The sequence below is a fragment of the Halichoerus grypus genome, chromosome 13, assembly GCF_964656455.1.
Source record: "Halichoerus grypus chromosome 13, mHalGry1.hap1.1, whole genome shotgun sequence".
NCBI classification, from domain to species: Eukaryota; Metazoa; Chordata; class Mammalia; order Carnivora; family Phocidae; genus Halichoerus; species Halichoerus grypus.
In genome coordinates this window covers 63,162,119-63,187,711 of record NC_135724.1, presented here as the reverse complement: position 1 = coordinate 63,187,711, position 25,593 = coordinate 63,162,119, and the positions used below count along the sequence as shown (strand labels likewise).

The window sequence follows — 25,593 nt, the reverse complement described above, 5'->3', positions numbered from 1 at the left end:
CTCACCTGGGTCCAGGCACATGAACTTGCAGCATTCCTTGGGGTCCTTGCGGTACTGCTGGCAGCCCTGGGGCCTCTCACAGAGGGCAGCCACACACATCTCGGGCTCCCCACCATGGCAGGTGCAGCTCAGGCATGGGTCGTCTCCTTTGGGGGTGAAGTAGAAACCTTCATCCACCACATTGTCCTTGATGTCAACGCATGTTTGACCTGCAACATGCACATACATGCATATATGTATGCATTATCAGCAGAAGGAGTCCTGACTCTCCCCAGCTGGGTCTAGGTAGCAGACATGACAACAGAGGAGTTCGCAAGATCAACCTGAGAGCCCTCCCAGTGCTGGAGTGTGTGAATCTGGCCCACAACCAGAGGAAGTGGCTATCTGAGAGAGGTCACTACAGCTCACTGTTAGGACAAAGCACACCTGGTCAGGGCACACCTGGCCATGAGCCCAGACACCTAGGAGAGAGAAGAGTGCTAGATTCCAGGGGAAAGCCCATGGAGAAGTGTTTGCTTTCAAGTGTTTGCCTAAGCAGTTTACTTAGAGATTTCCTCAATTTTAAGATGCAGCTGCCATGCATATTAACCATTTTACAACACATTTGAGAATGTGTCTCCAATGATTCTCCCAAGAAGCTGCTGGCTCTGTTTACAAAGTCCACTAGTCCCAAGACACACACAGTAAACTCTGTGCGGACCTGACCTTGGGCTAGAGGAAGAGAAATGGCCATGGCCAGAGACGAGAGGGAGCTGTAAACTCAAGAGCCCTAAGCCAGCCCCAGACACAACAGATGCCTGGAGGAAGGGACAAGGGATGAGGCAGGGGCAGCTCTCCAAAAGACACATTCTCAGTGAAGGGCAAAGGGATATGAGAAGAAGTTTGTTTCAGTCTCCAAAGGGAGTAGAGATATCTAAAAAACTCATCAGAAATCCCACAACCATCGGTCTGTGCCTCACTTAAGACTGGAGTCAAATCTACAAAGCTCATGTGGTCAGGAATATGCAGGGCAAGAAACTCACATAGAACTGTTCTCTGCTAGAACAGAGAAGAAAAGAATGATGAAAAATTAGCAGCCCTTGGAGAAACGTGGGACACCATCGAGTGCACCATCATACACGAAATGGAAGTACCAAAAGGAGAAGAGAGTAGAAGGAGCAGAAAAAAGTATCTGAAGAAATAACTGCTGAAAACTTCCCAAATTCACTGGAAAAACCTATACGTGTAGGAAGCACAACAAACTCCAAGTTGGATAAATGCAAAGAGCCTAAACACGTCAGACACACACATCATAGCAAAGTGCTAAAGTCGAAGAAAAAGTGAAAACCTTAAAAACAGCAAGCCAGAAATGACTTGTTACTTATAAGAGAACCCTCATAAGACTAACAGCTGACTTCTTAGCAGAAAAAACAGAGGTGAGAAGGCAGTGGGATAACATACTCAAGGTGCTCAAAGAAAAAACTGTCAAGCAAAAATCCTATATCCAGCAAACCTAGCTTTCAAAACCTGAAGGCAAGATAAAGACTTTCCCCAGACAGACAAGACCTGAGAGAATTTGTTGCTTTCACACTTGCCTTATAAGAAATACCAATTCTTTTTTTTTTTTTTTTTAAGATTTTATTTATTTGCGAGAGAGAGAATGAGAGACAGAGAGCATGAGAGGGAGGAGGGTCAGAGGGAGAAGCAGACTCCCTGCCGAGCAGGGAGCCCGATGTGGGACTCGATCCCGGGACTCCGGGATCATGACCTGAGCCGAAGGCAGTCGCTTAACCAACTGAGCCACCCAGGCGCCCAAGAAATACCAATTCTTATAAGATCTTTTTTCCCCCAAGAAGTTTTTTTTTTTTTTTTTTTTAAAGAGGGAGAGAGAGTGAGCATGAGGGGAGGGAGGGGCAGAGAGAGAGGGAAAGGGAGAATCCTAAGCAGGCTTCACACCCAGTGAGGAGCCTGACACAGGGCCTGACGCGGGCTCTATCTCACAACCCTGAGATCACGACGTGAGCTAAAATCAAGAGTCAGACACTTAACCAACTGAGCCACCCAAGCGCCCCACCCCAAAGGAAGTTCTTAAGGCTAAAAGAAAGTGACCCTCAGAGAGGAAGTTGGATCCATACAAAAAACCAAAAGGCACTAGAAAAGATAATTATGTAATTATGAAAGACAATATAAATGAGTATTTTTTTTCTCTCAACTGACTGAAAAGGCAATTGTATAAGATACTGTGTTTATAACAGTACTGGGCTTCTAACATATAGAAATGCAATGAACGTGTTTGCCAATAACAGCCCAAAGGAGGTGTGTGGAAGCAAAGCTGTTCTAGGCTAAGGAAATGACTGGAGGTGGTAATTAACAACTATGTTTTGTTCGTTTGTAACACTAACAGACCTAATGTGTATAATAATACCACAGAAAGAAGGAAAGGGAATAGGGTTATAAGAGGTAACATTCCACATATCACTGAAATGAACCTAGTATCAATCTGAAGCTAATCTGAATAAAATGTATATGGCAAAATGTATATGTAGATGTACATGTAATTAGTGGTAATAGCTACACTTACCTGTGAATATACTAAAAAGCGTTGAGTGGTACACTTTAAATGGGTGAATTATAAAGTATGTGAATTATAACTTAATAAAGCTGTTTAAAAAAAAGAGAGATGATGGCTGAGATCGTCCCATTATCAACAAAACATATAAATCCCTAGGGGTCCTAAAAGGACCAATAAAAATAAATCAATAACCAGACACAATGTGATGAAACCTCAGTGTATCAACAAAGAGAAACTCAAAAGCAACAAGAGAGGACAACTACCTACTGTTCTGTGTTCTTTTAGGCAATGGTCAGTCAGGATGGCCACAAGGGGAACCCAGGGGAGGCACAGGAAAACGAAGTGTATTATACTCATAGGTCCTGGACCGACAGATTCACTGCACACCAGGAGGGATCACACAGGAAGAACACCAAGGGTGCCGCTCAACCAAGTGGACAGGGAGCAGAGAAGGAGCGAAGACCCACAGCAAGTGCTTTATTGGGGGTCAGGGTGGAGTGCACAAGCAAAGGCATGGGGGGCGGACTGCACTAGAGCACTTGACTCTCACTAGGTCACAGTCAGGGGAGGGCAAGGAGAACTTATGGCAGAGGCCAGCCTTATCACACTGCCGCACCTGGCCATCTGGGCGGGGTGCTCACAGCCTGTTTGTGGAGCAGGAAGATAAGAAGTTTTAAATTTATAACACACCCAACAAACGAAGGAAAGACATATGATAGTTCAGAGCAAGGAACAGGCAGAAACAATAAAATAACATCTTCAAAGTCTTGAGAAAAAGTAACTGTTAACCAACAAATCTATACCCAGCTAAATGAAAATTCAGGATTGGGGACAAAAAATAGACTTTTCATTCAGAGAGTGTAGCACTAACAACACAACCTCATCTCAAAGAGCTCCTAAAGAATGTATTTGAGAAATAAAAAGCTGAACCCAGAAAGAAGTGGGATGCAAGAAGAAATAATAAAGAAACTGAGGAACATGTGAGGAAAGGTACATAAATGCTGGCTTCATAAACCAACAAGTGATTCATTTAAGAAATATAAAAACAAAGTAAAACTAAAATAATGGACAAGTCCATGTAAGTCAGAAGCTGGGGAACAACTGAAGCTAAAGCAATATAGAGCTTTTGGTGGGTTTTTTTTACTTTTTATTTTTAGGTGCACAGGGAAGTGTGTCTTCCAAGAATTGAGCTTTTGAGCTGAAATGGCTGCCACTGGGGAAAAAACAAAAACAAAAACAAAACCCTCTGCTTTCCAGTTCCAGCTAATGGTGACTTTTTGACTGATATCCATAAAATAATTCATTGAAAAGCACACTTGTTCTCAGCAGCCTGTGAGGTCCCTCGTGAATTCATCATCTAGGGAAGGGGAGGCATACCCAAGTTGCAGACGCAGGGCATGTGCTCTGCAGAATTGTAAGAAAGATAAGGGTTGGTTTTAACCATCCTCCCAATGCCCCCCCCCCCCTTTAAAGATGTTATTGATTTGAGAGAGAGTGAGAGAGAGCATGAGAGCAGGTTGAGGGAGAAGCACTGAGCAGGTAGACCAATGTGGGACTCAATCCTGGGGCTCCAGGATCATGACCTGAGCCAACGGCAGCCACTTAACTGACTGAGCCACCCAGATGCCCCCAATGTCCCTTTTTAAGCCTTCTTAAAAGGTGGTTCGCACGGTGAGTAGAAATTAGGCCCTTGTGCAGTCTAGATCTTCCTCACTCGATCAGTGTACACAAAGTGGCACTGGCCCACTGGAAATTACAGGCTCCATCAGGGAGAAAAGAAATTACTTACTAAGCAGCAAATTCTGTAAATTTGTAATTCAGATCTTAGACTGGCCTCGCAATATAGGGTCTTTGTATTAACAAGAAGGAAGTTAGAGACACTGTCTTTAGATTTAAAAAAATAAATCAATTATGCCCTTTAAAAATGTAAGGGTAACCACTAACACGACAGGCATATGTAACAGAACTTCTGAACCAGTATAGGAAAAAAAGAGACTAGAGAAAAGTTGATTAATCTCGTATAAGTCAGGAAAAGATAAAAAAGAAGAAAAATCCTGGGTAAACAGCACAGAATAAAGTGCCAAAATCAACTTGAAGACTTAATTAAAGAGTACAAAAAGGCATATTAAAAGGAAGCTAGCACAAAAATATTATGTAATAATAATGAAAACAGTTCATATATATTGAGAGCTTTCTATATGCCAAGGACTGTTGTTTGCACTGCACGTATGTTGACCAATCTCTCCCAACAACATGGTGAGGTGTGCTCTACTACCCCCTTTTCCTGATGTGGAACCCAAGGGACAGAGCTCAAGAAACTTGTCCAAGGCCAAACTTGGATTCAAAGTCTGGCTATCTATTAAGCCTCTTCTCATAATACCATTTTGCAGCTACCACTGGAAAAGAAGTAAGACTTTAAGCAAAACCAACAAAAACTAGTATGGATAAAAAGGGATCATTACATCATGATAAAAAGGTTCAATTCAGGAAGATATAATAATTATGAGTACTTAACGCCCCCAATAACATGACCTCAAGACAGATAAAGCTAAAATTAGAGAATTATCAGGGAAAAATGGATGAATCAACATCCACAGCAAGAGATTAAAACACATCTCTTTCAACAATTGATATACCATGCAGTCCAAACAGACTTGAACAATGCCATCAATAAGCCTGAGCTAATAAATGTATAAAAAATCCTACTGCCAAGAGTTTACGCACATATGGAATAGTAACAAAAATCCTAACAACAATAGAACATAAATATCATGTTAATCTGATCACAATACACATAAACCACTAAATTAGAGACTATTAGTAAATACGATCTATGATTAATCTATGATAAGAATGACTTCCTGGAAGGGGGGAACATACTGACTACAAAAGGATAGGAGGCATCTTCTGGAGGGCTAGAAATATTCCACATCTTGATTTGGGAAGTTGTTACACATGTGTACAATTTCAACAAACTTGCACTTAAGATCTGTGTACTTTATTGTTTGTAAGTACAGGGAAAATTAAACTTTAATGCCTTATATTAGAAAAAAACTAAAAATTAAGGAGATAAGGGTCTAACTCTAGAAGGTGGAAAAAGAAAAGTGTAAATCTTTTTTTTTTTAAGATTTTATTTATTTATTTCACAGAGAGAGAGAGCGAGCACAAGCCGGGGGGGGGGGGGGGGGCAGCAGGCAGAGGGAGAGGGAGAAGCAGACTCCCTGCTGAGCAGGAAGCCCGATGTAGGGCTCGATCCCAGGACCCTGGGACCATGACCTGAGCCAAAGGCAGACGCTTAACCGACTGAGCCACCCAGGCACCCCAGAAAAGGGTAAATCTAATAAAAGTGAAAGGATGGAAACTGACAGTAGAAATTAATGGCACAGAAAACAGATACACAACAGTGAGACTCCATTACTACCCAAAGCTGGTCAGTCACAAAGATGAATCAAAGAGCCAAATTTTTAGTAAGACTAATCAAGAAAAAAGGAAGAAGGTATAAATAATATTAGAAATCAAAAGGAGGTCATAATGATATACACGAATGCTTCAAAAATCCTAAGAGAATGCTAAGAGAATTGTATGAGAATGAAGTAGAAAATTCAGACACATAGGCAATGCCCTAGATAAATATGACTTATCAAAATGACTGAAAAAGAACCAGAAAATTTGAATACATCTATAATCATTAAAACAATTAAATTAGTATCAAAAATCTACATCCAAGATACACACACACACACACATGCACACACGCACACACATACACACGTCTTAGCTCTGTCCACTGAAATGGCGTAAAAGCCATGAGCATAACTAGTGTCCAGGTCCTCTAAGGCTATTTGGGAAAAGGCTGAGTCCAGAAAGTACAAGATGAACTAGAAAAAGAAAGCAAACAGAAGGAAATAATAAAGAGCAATAATCAGTGAAATTGAAAATAGAGAAAAATCAATGATACAAAAAGCTGGTTCTCAAGAAAATCAACAAAATTGATAAACCTCTAGCAAGACTGACAAAATCAAAATGGGAGAAACACAAATCAGGAATGAAATAGGGGACATCACTATAAATCCTGCAGTCATAAGAAGGTTAATAAGAGAACACTATGAGGGGCACCTGGGTGGCTCAGTTGGTTAAGTGACTGCCTTCAGCTCAGGTCATGATCCTGGAGTCCCAGGATCAAGTTCCGCATCAGGCTCCCTGCTCAGCAGGGAGTCTGCTTCTCCCTCTGACCCTCCCCTCTCTCATGTTCTCTCTCTCTCAAATAAATTTTTTTAAAAATCTTAAAAAAAAGAGAACACTATGAATAATTCTATGCCCATAAATCTGAGTACTTACAAGAAATGGATCAATTCTTTGAAAACCAGAAACTATCAAAAATTCACTCAACGTGAAATAGACAATCTGAACAGTCCTATAGCCATCATATAAGTTGAATTCATAATTTAAAAACTCCCCCCAAAAGAAATCTCAGGCCCAAGTGGTTTCACTGGAGAATTCTACCACCACGGACAGTGGTTGCAAGTGCGTGTGGTTATAAAGGAATAATAGGGAGGATCTTTATGGTGCTGGAACTACTCATATCTTGACTGAGTTATAGGAACCTAGACAAGTAATAAAACTCTATAAATCCCTCTCTCTCTCTCTCTCTCTCTCTCTCTCACACGCACACACACATACACACACGCACAAATGAATACAAGTAAAACTGGAGATAGCTGAATAAGATCAGTGGATTGTGTCCAAGTCAATATCCTGGCTGTGATATTACACTATGGTTTTGCAAAACGCTCCCATTTGGGGAAATCAGGCAAAACGTATAAGGGATCTCTCTGTCTTACTTCCTTTAAATGCATCTGAACCTACAGGATCTCAATAAAAATGTCAATTTAAAAAAAAAAAAAAGCCAGCATAAATGGGTCAAATTAAGCATAAAAATAATGGTACTCATGAATTATAACCTATCTTATATAATAAAAATCCAAGAGTGCATTCTAATACAAATAAAGAAATTAATAAACGGGGGAGAAGGGAATGCTCTTCCTTACCATAGAATGCCAACTAGTAAATATGGAAGGAATGACAGAGTTAGAAAATTGCCAATACATGCCAGCATCAGCAGGTACAAATTTGATGAGGAACAGGAATTTTACATGGCCTCAAAGGATCTCCTCACATATTACTTATTAATTTCAAAACGCGAAAAACTAGAACTTTACAGTACAGAAATCTGGCAGGTACAACCTTAATCCAGGGATCAAACCTAATGTCTCCAATGTCAGGGCAAAGCGACACCACATGCCTCATCAGATGATGTATCTAAGGGACTAAATATACAGACAATGGCTAGACCATATATGACAACAGAGCTCTGACCCACCACCTCTGCGGCGACCAGCCCAAAACATTTAGGATTTGGTCGATGACTATGAGCTTCCCTGTTTTTTCCACACTTCCAAGGCAGGACCCAGCAGAGAAAGCCAAATATGCCCCTCAAACCAATTGCCTTAACTGCCTGGCTTGTAGTTAGTTAGCCTGCCCCCAGCTTCCCACGCCAACTGCCTCCAATCAGAGCACACCGGGAGCTTTTAGGGCACTGGTGAAAACCCCGTGATGGATCTACAACTTCAGCTGGAGGCAGGACAGATGCTGGTGATGGCCACACACATTAAGACAGCTGCAAGAGACAGACTCTCTCAAGAGTGGCCCCAAGGGAAGATCTAAAGCAGAGGGCAGAGCAGACATTAAGAAGAGCCCTTTGGGGGGCGCCTGGGTGGCTCAGTCGTTGAGCGTCTGCCTTCGGCTCGGGTCATGATCCCAGGGTCCTGGGATCGAACCCCGCGTCGGGCTCCCTGCTCAGCGGGAAGCCTGCTTCTCCCTCTCCCACTCCCCCTGCTTGTGTTCCCTCCCTCGCTGTGTCTCTGTCAAATAAATAAATAAAATCTTAAAAAAAAAAAAAGAAAGAAAGAAGAGCCCTTTGGAAAACCAGCTCCACTCTAGACACAAGGCAGCTACTGAATACGAAGGGTGGGCTGCATGCAGGATACCCACAGCCCAGCCCAAAACCTGCCCATACTGACCCCCATACCACCACTGCAGTAAAGACCCTCCCTACACACAAGTCCTATCAGAAGGAAAGGCAAGCCTCTTTCCATGGACCAAAACCACCTACTGAACTCAATCTCTACTGTCCTATACAAGTTGTCTGATCTTCGACAAAATATTACAAGGCATACAAAAAGCCAGAAAAAATAAAAAACCCACAAAAACTCCAGAGACAACTAGATCAACAAAACTACACTCAAATAAAGGAACCATCCCACAGAAAATTTAAAATAACTATGATGAATATGTTCAAAGCTCTAATGCAAAAGACAGATAATATACGAGATGAAAAATTCAGCAGAGAGATGGAAACTCAAGAAAGAATCAAATAGTGATGCCTGGGTGGTTCAGCTGGTTAAGCGGCTGCCTTCAGCTCAGGTCATGATCTCAGGGGTCCTGGCATCAAGCCCCGGTGTGGGGTTCTCTGCTCAGCAGGAAGTCTGCTTCTCCTTCTCCCTCTGCCCCTCCCCCTGCTTGTGCTCTCTCTCTCTCTCTGAGAAATAAATAAATAAAATCTTTTTTTTTTTAAATAAAATAAATAAATAAAAAGAATCTAATAGAAATGCTAGAAATGAAAAACACACAAAATGTCAAAACCAAACAGGTGAAAAATGCCATCAATGGGCTCATAAGCAGACTCAACAAAGCTAAGGAAAGAATTAGTAAAACACGTCAATAGAAATTACTCAAACTAAAAGACAAAAAGGAAAAAGAAACACTGCAACTAAATGCAATGTATGATTCTGGACTGGATCCTGGACCAGGAAAAAAAAATAGCTATAAGGTGTATTATTGAAACAACTGACAAAACTGTCATAACAAATTGCAGATTACTGTTTAGCACTACACTCATGTTAAATGTCCTGATTTTCATAATTGTGGTTATGTAAGACTGTGTCCTGGTTCTTAGGAAACACACCAAATATTTAGGCCTCTAGAGTACAATATCTTCAATTTACTCTCAAATGGATCAGAATAAATATGCGGAGAAAAAATGATAAGCAAATGTGGCAAAATACAAATAACTGGTGAATCTGTGTAGGGGGTATATGAGAGGAAGTTCTTTATACCATTACCACAACTCTTCCCTAAGTTCGAAATTACAGTGGACCCTTGAACGATGCAAGGGTTAAGGGCGCTGACCTCTGCATAGTTGAAAATCCATGTATAACTGTTGACTCCCCAAAAATGTAACTACTAATAGTCTACTGTTGACCCAAACAGTAACTGATAACAGATAACATGAACAGTCAATTAACACATATTTTGTATTTGATATGTATTATATACTGTATTCTTACAATAAGCTAGAGAAAAAGTATTAAGAAAATCATAAGGAAAAGAAAATACATTCACAACAGTGTACTGTATTTACTGAAAAAATCCACATGTAAGTGGATTTAAACCCATGTTGTTCGAGTATCAACTGTGTATCTAAATAACAAATTACAAAGTCCCCCGCCTCCCAGGCCCAGATAGTTCTATAGGGTATGGTCTACTAAACACTCAAGGACAAGATCATCCCCAACTAGTGCAAAGTGACTTAGACACTTCCCAACTCATTTCATAAATCGAATATAAATGTGATACAAAAACTAATCAAGGAAAGCAAAGAAAAGGACCATAACAGGACAAGCTCATTTCTTTCTTTTTTTTTTTTAAGATTTTATTTATTTATGTGACAGAGAGAGACACAGCAAGAGAGGGAACACAAGCATGAGGAGTTGGAGAGGGAGAAGCAGGCTTCCCGCGGAGCAGGGAGCCCGACGCGGGGCTCAATCCCAGGACCCTGGGATCATGACCTGAGCTAAAGGCAGACGCTTAATGACTGAGCCACCCAGGCGCCCCAGGACAAGCTCATTTCTTTAAAGAGTTTCAAAAATCCTAAATAAAATATCAGCCAAGCAAAGCCAGCAATATATATGCAAAAAACCCTGAGGATGATTTAATATCAGAGATCTACTAATGTAAAAAAGTAAATGATAAATAAAATCATATAAGCAAAATAGTAATATAAATCAGTAAAGAAAAAAAGCCACATGATCCCAATAAGTGCAAAAAAGCATTTACATTTTTGTAATGTAGAAATTCCCAGCAAAGTAGGAATGGAAAGGTCCTTCCTTAACCTCAAAAAGGTATTTTCTCAATCTTTTTTTTTTTTAAGATTTTTTTATTTGTCAGAGAGAGAGAGCACAAGGAGAGGGAGTGGCAGGCAGACGGAGAAGCAGGTTCCCTGCTGAGCAAGGAGCCCGATGTGGGGCTCAATCCCAGGACCTTGAGATCATGACCTGAGCCAAAGGCAGACGCTTAACGACTGAGCCACCCAGGCATCCTGTATTTTCTCAATCTTAAAGAAAGTGCCATATTTAACGCTGAAACACTGAAAGCTTTCCCTTTGAGGCTAGGAAGATAAGATTATGCTCACTACCAGCACTTCTAATCAACACTACACTGAGCCCTTAGCAAGTAAAGGAACACCAGGGGAAAAAAACGTAAAGAAATAAAAAGTCAAAGATTTGAAAGAAGACACAAAAATGCATAAATAGAAAACCTAGCAGAATCCACCGAGGTAAGCGTTCTAATAATGGAGCTCAGAAAACGGATCCTAAAATTCAGGTGAGAAAAAAATGTTGAGAGTCAGCAACAGCAGGGGCAAGAGCAAGGCAGGGAAGCCCAGCACCGGCCAAGAGGATGTATCCCAAAGCTCCTGTAAAGACGGTGTGATATCAGCACAGGACTGACAAACAGCCTAGGGTCAGAATGGAGTCCAGAAATAGGCTCAAACATCTATGAACCCCTGATGAATGACCCATCAGGAGGGAAGGGAATGATGGTCCAAATTAATGGCGCTCAGACCATCGGCTGCCACCCAGCCTGCCTTACATGCTGCCTCTGGGTGCAATTCATCCCTCCTCCCACCGCAGAGGGGCCTGGACGAGGGTCCCTGCCCTCAATAAGGACAACACACTGTGTGTCCCTGAAGCCAGAGGAGGCCTCAATGTGGAATATGAGCGAGGGAGCGGGCAGAGGGACAGGGAAGGATCACAGACGGAGCCGGGGGAGCAGTCCAGATGCAGAGTGGGCAGTCTTGGAAAGATCCAAGGAGAGTGCAGGTGGGTGACCAGGGGAGTCAGAGGCTCCAAGACACCACAAGATGTGGCAAGTCCTCCGTCACCATTCTCATTTAATCTCCGAACAACAACGAGGTGTGGAGGGCAGGAATTACCACCTCTATCCTGGGAAAGAGGAACGAGGGCTCACAGACATGGACTGCTGCCCAGCTCTTGCCCTCCCCCCACGGTGGCGGTGTGCGTTCAGAGAGGGGTGTGAGCCAGGCAAGGAGCTCCTGCCGCCCCACCGCGATACAGGGGTCTGCCTTGGTGCACCGTGAGGTCAAAGGCTACTCAAGGTTGACACCAAGGTCCGGAAATCAGAGAGCCGTATTCATGTACTCATGAGAAGCACTTCCTTACAGCTCCCTAGGAGTCACGGCCACGGTGGCTTACTTCTTTTACAGAGAAACGAAGACTTCTCGTAGCAGTTCTCGGCATGCCAGCTGTGCAGGTCGTGGTGGCGGAGGGTGGGGAAATGGAAGCACTGGAGCTGGGCGCAGAACACGCTGTCGCTTTCCGACATGGCCGACGCGAAGATGGGGTCTGGGGGCAGGAACACCTCTGAGGAACCTGGGGGGAAATCACATGCTGTCAACATACCAATCATGTGCAGTCCTCATGGGGACCAAGACCCCCCCAAACCAGACCATCAGTCAAAGGGCTTGTGGGCCGCCACGTGCTCGGTGCACACTGCAGTTACGGCATTCATTCACAGCCTCCCTTAGTTCCCATGAGCACTGCTCTGGGCAACACGAAGAATAAAGTAACGGGCCAGAACACAGTGGATTAAAATGTCTGAGCTCATATGGATAAACAACAAATAAACAAGGGCGGGGGATCCTCTCTTACAACAGGGTATCAACTGGTAAATGGAGAAGGGCTCAAAAAGGCACCCACCACACATGCCGGGGGACACAACTCCGACAGAATCGTGGCTCCGACAGCCCAGCAGGGGTATCAGCTGGCCGGGTGAACTGGAAAGCCCCAGCTCCAGGGAGACTCTGTCACTCACTGAACTTCTGCCTTCCAAGCTGGGGACCAGGCAATCAGAAATCGTCCTGCCCTAGCAGGCCAGAGTGGGGGTGCCGGAGTGCAGGGAGAGGGGGCCAGGAACCTCTAAGCCTCTCTTCTGCAATGTCCCAGGAGGTGGGACTCTGGCCATATCTGGGGCACAGCACAGCCAGCTCCCAGACCCCACTCTCTACCTCAGAGAACCCTCCGACACTGGACCACCAAAAGATGCCTTGAGGCTAACCCGGACGCGGGTCACCGGAGATACCCTCATTTTATTAAGATGACAATGTGGTTTACCCTTTGACAGCAACAAGGCATTCCCATGCATGCCTTTTGAATTCTATTTCCTCCCAATACTAAGCATGGAGGTCAGTTTTAAAGAGCCAGCGAGTCTGGAGGGGGGGCCTCATCCTTTAGACGCTGGGAACATGGCCTCCCAGCTCCCTGACAAGGGCAGGAAGATGGACTCTGGGGAAGCATGATGGGCTAGAAGCCCAGTCGCCAGCCGAGAGGCACAGTCAATGTCAGTGCACACCTGCTAGGGGATACGGGGGCCCCAGTGGTCAGACTCACAGGAGGACCGTGGAGGGAGGGCATGGGTGGGGGGGTCTTCTTACACCATTTGGGGAGACTGCCTCCAATGCTAAGAGTGGGCCCTGCCATGAGCACAGTGTCATCCAGCCCCTGTTCCCCAATGAGGTCTCCTGGAACCCTTGTGTGCCTTCTTCTTCTCCTTCAGATGGGAGATGCCTCCCTTCTTAAAAACTGTTTTCTTCACTATTTGGCTTCTTGTCTCATGGGCTGAAAATGGAATAGATTCATCCTGTCCTTTATAAAAAACAAACAAGTCTTCAGGGGCACCTGGTTGGACATCCAACTCTTGGTTTCAGCTCAGGTCATGATCTCAGGGTACTGGGATTGAGCCCCATATCAGGCTCTGCACTCAGTGTGGCGTCCGCTTGAGATTCTCTCTCCCTCTCCCTCTGCCCCTCCTGCTCATGTTCTAAAATAAATAAATCTTAAAAAAAAAAAAGTCTTTAGCCCTGAGTCTAGTCACCAGCCCAGAGCACGATGTCAGTGCATAACTGCAAAACTCTGACCAAGACCACAAATGACCTCTCAGGGTAGAGTCCTTGCACCTGGTCCCCACCCCCTGTCCTGCCCACAGCTGCGTGGAACCTACCTGAGCCAAGCTGAGAGTGGAGGGTAGGGTGGGGTAAGGGTGGCTCAGGCCCCAGCAAGCCATGCACAGACGGAGGGCACAGGGAGGGCAGAGTGGAGCGAGCTCCTCCCACCCGCTGGTGCCCACGGGACTACCTGGGACTACCTGGGCCTCCTCGCTCTGTGCTGGTCAGAAGCCCTATTTACCCTGAGGCCATGTGGGCTGCAGTTTCTTGAAACCAATGACTAAGAAGATCACTTCCTCTTTGCCAAACTTAGTTCCTTTCAAGCCTTCATCTTATGTGCCCTCTCTATGGCACCTCATACTCTATTTTCCCAAAAATGGAGCCATTCTTTCTCTGCCAGCAGCTAAAACCCCAACACACTCAGTGTGGTCTTCAATTAGCTTCTGCAGTGGGTTGAGGAGCATCCCCCCAAAATTCATGGAACCTGGAACCTAAGAATGTGACCTTATTTTGCTCTCGAGATTAAATCATCTGGGATTTGGGGTGGGTCCTAAATCCAAGGACCAGTATCCTTACAACAAGGGAGAAGACACAGAGGAACATGTGGAAAATGAGCAGAGCCTGGAGTGTGGCTGTCACAAGCCAAGGACCGCCAGGAGCCACTATGCACTGGCAAAGGAAGAACTCTCCTGGAGCCTCTGGAGGGAGGGCAACCCTGCTGACACCTTGATTCTGGATCTGTCCCCAGAACTGTGAGAAAATAAACTTGTGTTAAGCCAGAAGTTTGTGGTACTCTGTTAGGGCAGCCCCAGGCATCTAACAGAGCCTCCTAATCATCTCCCCCACTGACTTAACAAATGCCCACAGGCCCCATCCTGTAAACAGGCACTCAGGGTACACCAGGCCTTGCCTTGCAGAGCTCAAATCAGGGCGGGGGGAGGGACTGGAAACAGATGACTAAGAGACCCAGTGAGTGAAGTGTATGTGATGTTGGAAGGTCATGGCTGTTCTAGGTAAAGAGAAAGCTGGCACATGGAGATGAAGGCAGACCTTGGAACAGTGCCTCGGGAGCAGAGAATGGAGGGGAGGGGTGACAAGGCTTGTGTTGGGAGTCCCACACCACACACAGGCGTGCTGCTTTGCTAGAAGGACTCAAGGGGCCCAGCTTCTAGCTGCAGTCATGGCTAAGATTTATTACAGCAACACAGCATGACACACCAGCGGCAAGAGAAGGGGACAGCTCAGCGGAGTCTGGGGGCATCCAGGCCAGACTTCCCGAGCACTCTCCCACCTGGCAAGAGGGTGTGGGCCTTTGCTAGCTGCAAGCTACAGCCACATGGGTGTGGCATTTCTGCCCAGAGGAGCCCCCGGGCACCCCGATTCCAGGCTCATCAAGGGAAGCCGGTGTTCACCATAAACCCCATCGTTCGTGTGGTCCAGGCGGCTCGACACAGTGGGCTCTGCCTAATCCCTGAGCCGTCCCAGGCGGCAGCCAGGACCAGGCCAGCTGTGCTACCTTGCCCTGCTCCGGAGCGAGCCCTGACCTGGGGAAGGAGCATCCCAGGGAGGGCTTCCAGCAGCAGCAGAGGAGGCATGTGGCTAGAGAGGAGGGCTGCGGGGCGTTGGAGGGAGGGCAGAGGGAAAGGCTACTGTAGCCTTTCTTGAGAGAAGGAGCCACGAGGGTGGGAGGGGGAAAAATAGAGGACCCTCAGACAGCTGTGTGAGGAGATGGGGGTGGGTGGGGGTGGGTGGGGGTGGCGGCAACTGCTCCCTGTGCACACGAGCTGTCCTTAGCCGGCCACACACGGCCACGTACAACAACACGGAATTTCCTCGGCCGGCACCCCCATCCTGCAGCAGGCTGTCTGCCTCTCAAGGCAGGGTCTCACCTTCCTGTATGCTACCACAGTCCCCACCGAACGGGCCTGCCCTGGGGCCCACAAGGGTCCATGGGGATCCTCCCAAATGCCCCTCTACTGGAGGCAGCAACCCCACTCTCAGGGCTGCCTTCCTTCAGCAAAACTGTGGCCTGACCCCAGCTGACTCCACTCCAGCTTGACAGTCTCCTCACCCAGAGGACAGGGTCTCTGCACTGTGCCTTCTAGGCCCGCCTGAGCCCTGATCCTCCCCCCGCCGCCCCCTTCCTCACTGCTGACAGAAGATTCTAGATCAGGACGGGTCAGGGGGCACACAAGAGGGTCACACTCCCCGGGTGTGGGCACCAGGGCCAAGAAGATGGAGACCACAAAGGGCTTCCTAAGTGGCATGTGTGGCCTCAGCCCACCTGTGACGGAAGTGAGCCCCTAGAGGTGGGCATGCTGAGATGGGGGGATAATGGGGGCCAAGACGCCAGACTGAGCAGGTCTTAAATAAGCAAGTTACACAACGTGGACACATCAAACATGCAGTATGCTTCCATTTTTGTATTTTAAAATAAATATCATGTATCATAACCAGAAACTGAAATGACACTGTTAACAACAATGATGTTGGGGCCCTGGGGAGTGGCTTACGGGAAAATGGGGATGATTCCGTCTGGAGAACACAGATCTCTTTTCAAACTTCGGTCACCAATGTTATAAAAGTGGCACCCGTGTTCTCTGGTGGCAGCAGCTCTCCACCTTCTGGGGCACGCCAGGCCCTGGGTGCTACCTCAACGTCAGGGTCTCGGCACCCTGGGGTGGGGCTGACCTGCTGTGCGGACAGAAGCCGGAGGCAGGGCCTCCCTCCAAGGGGAGAGGCCATGGGAGCAGGCCCTCTCACAAGCAGAGCTCCAAACTTAAAGTGCACCTGGGGAGTGGGGTGCCTGCACACACGGATAAGAAGTGTGTATATATGGATAATACTCTGCGGGCACCACTGTGCCGGTACACAACACGTTATAAAACACACAGGAAAACACTGGACAAGATGTAAATGAAGTGAATAGTTTTAAACACCTTCTCGTGGTGGCTTCCTACCACTATCGCTCATATTCTTACGCAGTCTTTCCTTTGGGGCGAGTTTGCCATTCATGACAAAAGGCTTAAATCCACTTCCCGCTGCCTTCGTGATGCACCACCTCTGGGCCCACTTGCCAGGCGGCAGGGTCCCCAGTCTTGAAGCAGGTGGCACCTCGCAAACAGCGACTTTCGTAAGCAAAAGCGGGGGCTCTGCCACCGGCTCGTTTGCTGGGGCTGTGTTTTCAGGATTCTCCCACGCTGGAGTTCCTTAGCACAAACCTTTTAAGATGCTTTCGGTATGAACACTTTCAAACAGACACAAAAACAGAGGGAAGAAGATAATGAACTCCCACGAAGCTCTGTCCTGCATCATGGCAGCTCGCCCTACACGTTCGTCCACAGCACAACACTACGGTCAAACCTCTGAAAATCCATGAGTCAACCTCTACTACAAATCCAGATTCAGCTTCCCTAACTGTGCCCTAAAGTTTTTATAACTCCCCTCCCAATCCAGGATGCATCAGAATTCAGGTGCTACATGTGAGTTTATGTTTTTTTCTTTTAATTTCTTTGAACCCAGAACAGGGGTGCCCAGGTGGCTCAGTCAGTTAAGTGTCTGACTCTTGGATTTGGCTAAGGTCATGATCTCAGGGTCATGGGATGGAGCCCCACGACGGGCTCTGCGCTGGGCGTGGAGCCTGCTTGAGATTCTGTTTCTCCCTTTCCCTCTGTCCCTCCCCCGCCCCACTCTCTCTCCCTCTCAAAAAAAACAAAAACAAAACAAAACAAAACAAAAACAAAAACCTAAGACAAAATACAAAAAAACCAGAACAAATGATGTTGAGCTGTGTCAAGTATTGCGGCCAGTTATCCTGCAGTAGAGGAACCTTTTTTAGCCACATATTCATTTTGTGGCTACTAATTTAAATCCGGAACAGAACTGCCAAGTCTCACTTAAGCGGGCACAAGCAGCCAACACCACGCTGCGCCCACACCCACGCCGAGCTGCTGGAGATCAGGGCATCAGCACCGTCCGTGTGGGCGCCTCACTCCTGCTTCGGGTCCCTCGCACACTGAGCCACTGCTGCCAGTGTCGACACACTTATTTTTCATGACTGCTCTCCAAATGCCCCAGTGCTGCCACAGAGACAAGCACGGCCATTAGAGCCTACCCGGGGCCTCTGCCATTCTCGCCAGGGATGACGGTCCCATGCCCCCCAGCTCAGAAGATGCTATCATGCACTGCAGACTGGGGTATTCTCTGTTTAACTGCCAATGTCAAGAAGGTAACAGTATCCAGGAGTGTCTATACTATCCCGAAGGCCAGCGCGCTCTGCTGGGGTCAGGGCAGTGGGCCTTGGCCTAGGCCTAGGATTCACCACCAATGGCTGTGATTAGGGCAATGAGGAACTACTAGATTTACCCTTTGCAAGGTATTTGGGCCTGGAAACCCAAAAGCTCTTTACTTATCTACTACTCCGGTGGGACATCTACGCATTACACTCACAACTCTTCGGAAAGACCAAGTTTGCAAATATGGGACATGCTTTCAATAGGATATTTGGAGGACACAAGAATGGGGTGACTTCCCAAGCAGGAGCAAAGACTGGTAGGTGTGGCCCCTCTGCTGGGGCCTCTGCAGTCACCATCTCTGCTCCCTGCCCCTTTCCAGCTGCCAGGCTTAGCACCCCTGTCCCGTGAGACCCTGCCTCTCTCCAGGGAAGCCAGCTGCCTGGGGCTTTTGAATACTGATCCTGTCTGTGCCTTCACCCACTCTATGTAAAAACACAGCCTGCCTCAAGGCCATTCAGGCTGGGTAACAGGTGGGCTCTGAGGTCAATTCCCTTCATTCTCCAAAGTGAGGTGGACAGAGCAAAATTCTGGGGTCCCTGGGACCACCATTCCTCACTTGTCCTTCTCAGAGATACTTAAGACATCCACAATGGGACTGGGACATGTTTGGGGGAAAATAGGACCCAAGCTCAAACCACAGGCCCAAACAGCAGCCCCAAAGCAAGGCCTGAAAAGGGGACAGGGCACGGGAACATAGCTCAGGCAGCAAGTGGAAAGGCCACATCCAGGGCCTGGGTGAAACATGCCAGTGCCAGGGCAATGGGGCAGGAGGGGAGGGACAGGCAGGGGGCAGGACTCAGCTGCCCACACCAGACATGCTTCCTTTACGTTATGTTGGCGTTTCCAAGCAACTCAGCATAAAATCCTTAAAGCAACACACGTGTACATACACACACACACTCTTATCTATTTTAATTCCATCTGCCTGATGGCTTTCCTTCCAGTTCAGATTCTACTTCTGATGTCTCTATCCTAGAAGACTTATCCCTCCCTCTCTGTCAGCTGCACACTCTGTATGTTCATTTTTATACCTCAATTAAAGGCGTTCACTTAAAGGGAAAATGGACAGTCTAGAAATATGGCCCAGTGAGAAGGAAGCACAGATTCCAGAGAAGGCTCTAGCCCCACACAGGGCCTGAAAGAAGGGCCTTGGGGTGCCCGCCCATCATCACGGTGCTCCCCACAGCCTGGGGCCCATTCCTCTCCATGAGCCCTGCACTAGGCACTGCTAGGGAGAGGGTGGGGGGGAAGTGGGGAGCCCCTAGCAATATCTTCCTAGTCAGGATGATGCCCCCCACCCCAACTGCAAACCCAACAACTCTTCTAAACGACCAGAAAGACTTACCCTTGAAGGCTACCTCCCAGCGACCCAAGGAGCGGTTCCGGCTGGCGATGACATACTGGTAGCCGACCCACAGCCTGCAGGAGGGTGAAAGGCAGCAGACCTCAGCACAGCAGGGAGACAGCCATGGACGGGGTATGAATGTGGACACCTTAGAGTTATAGTGACCTTTCAAATACCAAGCTTGTAAAGCAGTAATGATTTTTTAAGTTTTGATACTTAATTTTAATAAAATGTATTAGAAGTCTAAACAATAAATTCACAGGTCAGAAAAAGTTGTATCTTGGGTAACTCCTGCCAAGGCCATTCTTATTGGCTGATCCAATAAAGTTTTCACATTCTATGCAAAAGCAATCTTATTCTTGGGGTATATACAGCCCTGTGAATACAACTCTTGCTGAATATGCTAAAACCACAGAATGGCACGCTCTGAAGGGGTGAATTTTATGGTATGTGAATTACATCTCAATAAAACACAAACCCGTGCGAGTCTATAGTGCAGTGTTGGGTAAAACCATGCTCATGGTCTCCCACTTGGTCTCCGCTTCAAGGCAGCTCGCCCCAGACCTGCAGTGTGCTCCTGAGCACGCACATCACAGCACTGACGGGGCCACGCCCGTGGACCTGGCCGACTGCCACAACCACCTGCTGAGTGCGTGCCTCTCACCCCAGCCTTCCAGCCACAGTCCTGGAGATGCCCGTCAGCAGGCCCAATGCCACCATGGGAGATCTGGATCGATGCCACTCTTGTCCCTTAAGCCTACTGCCATGCACACGCCCACCCTGGGGAGACAGGGTGCTTCCCCACCCAGTGGGCTGAACCCTCTTGCTTCTCCATGGACTCACAATCACCCTGTGATCTACAAGTTATTTTTCTCACTTTGTAGCTGTAGAAGGAAAAACAGCAAGGTGACTGTGATTTGCCAACATCACAGGGTGTTAACGGTGGAGTCTGAACCCAGCCAGGGTCTCGAAATGAAGGCTCGCTCTCCACCTGCAACTGTCATTGTGCTCCTACAGCAGCGTGGCATCCCTGAGAGGGAGCGCTGGCCATCTGGCAACCCCTGCAATCCATTCCCCCACCCCCTGGCTGCGTGGAAGAGGCAGCAGGACACCACCTCCAGGGGAGGACCACCACAGTCCTCAGCACACACCTGCCCCCCAACAAGACCCTGGAAACTCTGGGCTGGGAGATGCTGGCAGCTGGCCGCAACTGCCACATTTTCTCCACGTCACAGAGCCTTGGGGTCAAGAGCCAGGCTCTGGAGCCAGACTGCGTGGGTTGGAACCTGGGCATGCCCCAGCTAGTGTGTGTCTCTGCAGTTACGTGTTCACCCACTGGCCTCCTGTGGTTTCTGGGAAGACTGAACAAGTGTGCCGATGGGAAGCACTGAGCATTAGGCCTGAAAGTTCTCCTCCTTCTCGGAAGGAACCCCCACCCACTTGCACGGCCTTCCTGCCAGGCCCACGAAGCCCCATCAAACAGCCCCTCCCAATACAGCTGCAGCTGAACCCAGATGGGAGCCAATGAAGGGGACTGGCCCGAGGTGATACAATGTGGCAGCTCATCCCTGCCCGTCTAAGAGCTCCCAACATCATCCTGATGCCTGCTCTAAACCCCAGATCTCTATTTGTTTCCAGTGGATGGGGCTGCCCTTCCCCCAAATGCCGGCCAGCTAAGCCTGCGGAGTGTCATGGGTGGCCAGAGGCCATGGCCTCGGTGGGCATCCTGCTTGCTGGGCAGCAGCCTGACCTCAGGCCCAGGAGCCCCACCTCAGGACTCACTTGTGCTGGTCCTGCCAAGCGAAGCTCCGCTCTGGCTGGTCCCATTCCTGGGCCAGGACGAAGCGCAGCTCCTGGTCGGTGGAGAAGGTGGCGAGGGAGCCGTTGACGCGCTGGCAGGTCTGCGCAGCGTCCCAGTAGTTCTCTCCGCTCAGGTAGACCCGGTAGCAGCTGGCCGTGCCTTCATAGTGATGCCATCCTGTCGGGCACTTCCCTAGGAAACATGAAGGGCGGGAAGGGGGTTGTCCCCTAAATTAGGATCCTTACTCCAAAATGCAATTAGACATGCTGCATCTGAGCAGAGGTCAGAAATCACCCCAGAAAAACGGGGAAACTGAGGCTCAAGAAGCAAGCTCTGCCTGTAAGACCACACATGCTGTGAAATGCAAGTTTCTCTAAGACACAGATGCAGCCCAAGGCACAAGCACACTCAGGGACTCCTCTCATTTCGGTAAGGCCTTTGACTGACTTGGCAGTAAAGACTGGCTGCTGAATGCATTTTGGTAAAGTAGATTTCATTCTCAGGTGAAATCTGGTTGACGAGATGGCAGAATTCCCCATGTCTGCTCACTGCAAGCCTGGCGGGGGTGAACAGAAGGGCTCCCCGCCCACACTGCCCTCACTGCCCCAACAGCTGGCTCTCTGGCCACTCCACCAGCAAGCCCACTGCTTCCCGAGCCCACTCCTTGGCCCTCCTTTTCTCTTCACGTGGGTACTGGCCAGCACTCCCCTCAAACAGAAATTCAGGGGATGAGAGCTGCAAGTGCCACTGGGATAAAGGGACCAGCCCCTGCCTCCCACAGACGAGAAAGTGAGGCCCAGGTGGTTGTGCAGCAGGCAAAGGCAGAGTAGCCAGTGGGAGCCTGCGTCTCCCTGAGGTGGGCCAGCCCACATGTCTCCTCACCAGGTGGACCCACCCCCCCCCCGGGGCCGGGAAGACTCCTGCCCTACTGTATGGCTGGCCTTACGTAAGACCTGTGACCTGTTCCACAGGATCTACAGCCTTCAGATGCTGGGGTACCCACCTCCTAAGCACACATTAATGAATAATAATAATTTTTAACAAAGCCAACTGTTAACAAACCCCAACTTTTTAATCCATCTACATCCTGTGGAACTAGTAAAACTTCTGAAAGATGGATGCTCGTGTTTTTATTATTTAGAGCCTATGTGTGTACTTATTAACAGAGGTACAGAGATTACAAGAGAGGAAATGGCAGCTCTGGCCCGGAGCCAAGACCTGCCACAGCAGTGCTGCAGTGCGACAGGGGGACAGCGCCACCTGCCCACCGGGGAGGACCCGCTCACAAACTGCTGAGCGTGCTCGAAGGCTCTTCACGGTGGGCCAGGAGCCAGCCCTGAGATCATCCCTGTTCGGAAGGTGCGCGGGGTACGCAGCACATGCCTGCTGAGTGTGTGGTGCGGCCTTGAGGGGCAGGGGGATCACCAGGGGAGCCTTTACTATGGTTCCTAAGCCCCCACACGTGATGCGTTCTGCCCGCCACACCCCCTCCACGTGGGTTCCGCCTTGTCTCCAGACAGAGGTGGTGACACCGAGGCGCACAGGGGCCAAGCACCTCGGCTGGCAAGCAGCAGGGCGGGCTTCCACCCCGGGCTCCTCGCCCATCACCCTGGGATGGGTCCAGAGGAAACCCGGGATGGCAGCCGGTGGTGGGGAGCAATGGAAGGAGGGAACATTACTTTCTATTGGCTCATCTTTTCTTAATCATTTGAAATTTGTGGATTTATTACCTCAGTAGAAATATTACCTGTTCCAAAAAAAACAGATAAGCAATGAAAAGGGCTAGTGTGAGTTGGGACTCCACAGGGCTGAGTCCCCTGTTGGCTGCATGACCTTGGGTGGGATGACCTCTCAGAGCCTCAGTTTCTTCACCTGCCAAGCTTGCCCAGTGCCCCTTCAACCACGAGAACCCTTGCAGTTCACAGCTATTATGGATCAAGGCCGAGCACTGCATCAGGATAGGGAATGGCTGACGCCAGCTCCGCACTCGCTCAGTCTGGGTTAGACAACCCAGAGCTGAGCTGCCCCCCAGTGCTGAGTGTCTGTGTGTGTGTGTTGGGCGGGGGGTATGAACATAGCCAACAGGCTCCTAGGCCGCAGGAGACACATCACATGTCAGTTCCTCCTGTCCTGGCGCATTGTACCTACGTATGTCATTACGCCTGTCTGTTTAGGATTGGGGGGGGGGGGAGTTCGGTGTGTCTTTTCTTTCAACCTTCTTTAATCTTGTAACGCTCCTTTAAAATCTTAATGTCATAGGGACATTAACTAGTCTCTTCAAAAACGGCTTAACAACAGAGGTAGAGCCTTCCCTCCCCGTCAGCTGGACCTAAGCTCTGGGAGCTTATTTCTCCATCTACCAAAGAGCCGGTACAGTCCAACCCCAAAAAGCCTCTGACTTGTGGAAACAAGCAGCCTGGTTCCAGAGCCTGGGTTTGCATCACGGCTTCACCACGCAGGGGCTGAAGGGCCATTTTAGGAGGCACACCCCTCGTCCAGCCAAGTGGCCCTGATGGCCAGGGGCCAAACGGGGCAACAACGCTTAGGTCCCGGACAGGGCAGGTCTGCAACTTACTGCTAAAGCGCACGGGCTGAGCCACATTCACCGCGTGGAAGTGCTTGGGGTCGCTGCCTCGGGCCCGCCCCGGCCGCGGATCCACAGCCTCCTTCCCATGATAAGGACGCGACTCTCCAGTCACTTCTGAAAGCAAGAAGAGAAACGGGCTGTCAGCACTGCTCACACAGCAGCGAGGCACACGGCCGCCAGGGGCTCTCTGTGGCCAGTGCCAAATTAAAGTACAGCGTAGTCAGCCTACTCAGGGCTGGGAAAACCAGGTCGAGGGGAAGGCAGCACATATTCTAGTTACTCAGGTGTTCTTTAAAGTCTAGGAAACCTTGCTGCTCAGGCCGAGCAGGTCACATGCCCTCCTCACTGAAATTATTCATTTTGTTTTACTATTACGAAATGAGGTCTCTCCTTCATTGCATTTTCTAACGGGCACAGCACAGGGCTAGTCATTCCTGTGGAAAATCCCTCAGCAGCTCTGGTTCCGTGGCGGGGGACAGTGAGGAGTCTCTCCAGAGGCCAGGCTGCCCCTTGCACCCCAACTGCCTGGGAGCTTCCCGTGCGCGTGAAGGGGGAACCACTGTGTGATACCCTCCTCTGCACTACTCACACTGGGCCTGAGCTGCTGTCTGAGCAGCTGCCTGCAGGTTCCTCTCAGTGCAAGGCCAGGGCCTTCTGACATTCCTGCCTGGCTCCCGGGCGCCTGGCACAGGCCCCGTCGTGCAGCCAGCCTCAAGCACAGTCAGAAGTGCGAACAGGAAGCTGAAGATGAGGAAGACTTCTAGTTTCATGGATCATGATCTAATAGCAATTCGCAGGTTGGTGCTTCCAGAGTCTCTCTGTGGAGTTCTCCAACCCTGAGAGCACCACTCTCCTCCCTCTCAAAGGTGAGGGGTGATGCGGAGACGTGACGTAAGGTACCCAAGGCACAGAACAGGAGACAGCCAGAGGCAACGTCCCATCCGGGCCACTCTCCTCCCTCCTCTGCCTGCATGGGGGCATCTTGGTGCACGGTGAGGACACCTGGTGCAAGGTCAGGACAAACAGCGGTGACCCTGGTCTGCATGGCTGCACAGAAGGAGGCCGGCTGTGCTTCCCCATGGCCACCTCCAGCAGGCCTGAGGCAGAGGATGTGGGGCACACGGGCATGGCGTGGCACGTGGGTTTGTGGGAGACCTGGCTCCACAGCGCTCCACTTCACTGAAGCTTCGCCAGCTATCTGATCCTGCTCGTGTCGCAGACTCTGACACGGTTTTTATTTCATAAATAACCTGTATTTTTCCTCATTGTAAAATAACAAATCATTCATGTGAAATAACTGAGAAACACAGAAGTCTGAAAAGCCAAAACATAAACCACTACTATGCTAGGGTCTGCCGCCCTCCCAGTCTTTTTTTCTGTACAAATCCCTAAAAATACTGGGATCACATCACTCTATTTTATGATCTGCTTCGTAAGCTTGAATTTAAACAGCTTTCCATATTCTTAAATGCACTTAAGAACATCACTTTTAATGGCTGCACAGAATTCTGTGAATGGATTTAGTTATCATAATCCCCAATGTTTCGAAGTTTAGGTCGTTTGCATTTTGTCATTACCCTACAAAGGGCTGCACAGAACAACCTGTACAGAAATCTGTGTGTGCTCCTCCTTGTTTCCTCCTGCCCTAGCAGCTC

At 48.5% G+C, this 25,593-nt stretch overlaps 1 protein-coding gene across 4 annotated transcripts in view; it reads right to left on the bottom strand.

The window, feature by feature from the left end:
- Window positions 1–25,593, bottom strand: part of DGCR2 (DiGeorge syndrome critical region gene 2) — an 83,336-nt gene that overhangs the window by 10,215 nt on the left and 47,528 nt on the right. For 2 of the 4 annotated variants that reach the window (XM_036104267.2, XM_036104270.2), the window contains 5 exons: window positions 23,927–24,052; window positions 21,333–21,552; window positions 19,551–19,624; window positions 12,163–12,339; window positions 6–209 (listed from right to left, as the gene is read on the bottom strand). In XM_036104267.2, coding sequence (XP_035960160.1) covers window positions 6–209; window positions 12,163–12,339; window positions 19,551–19,624; window positions 21,333–21,552; window positions 23,927–24,052 — 801 coding nt within the window. The remainder of the gene's footprint in view (window positions 1–5; window positions 210–12,162; window positions 12,340–19,550; window positions 19,625–21,332; window positions 21,553–23,926; window positions 24,053–25,593) is intronic. The other 2 variants (XM_036104268.2, XM_036104271.2) reach the window with 1 other exon arrangement.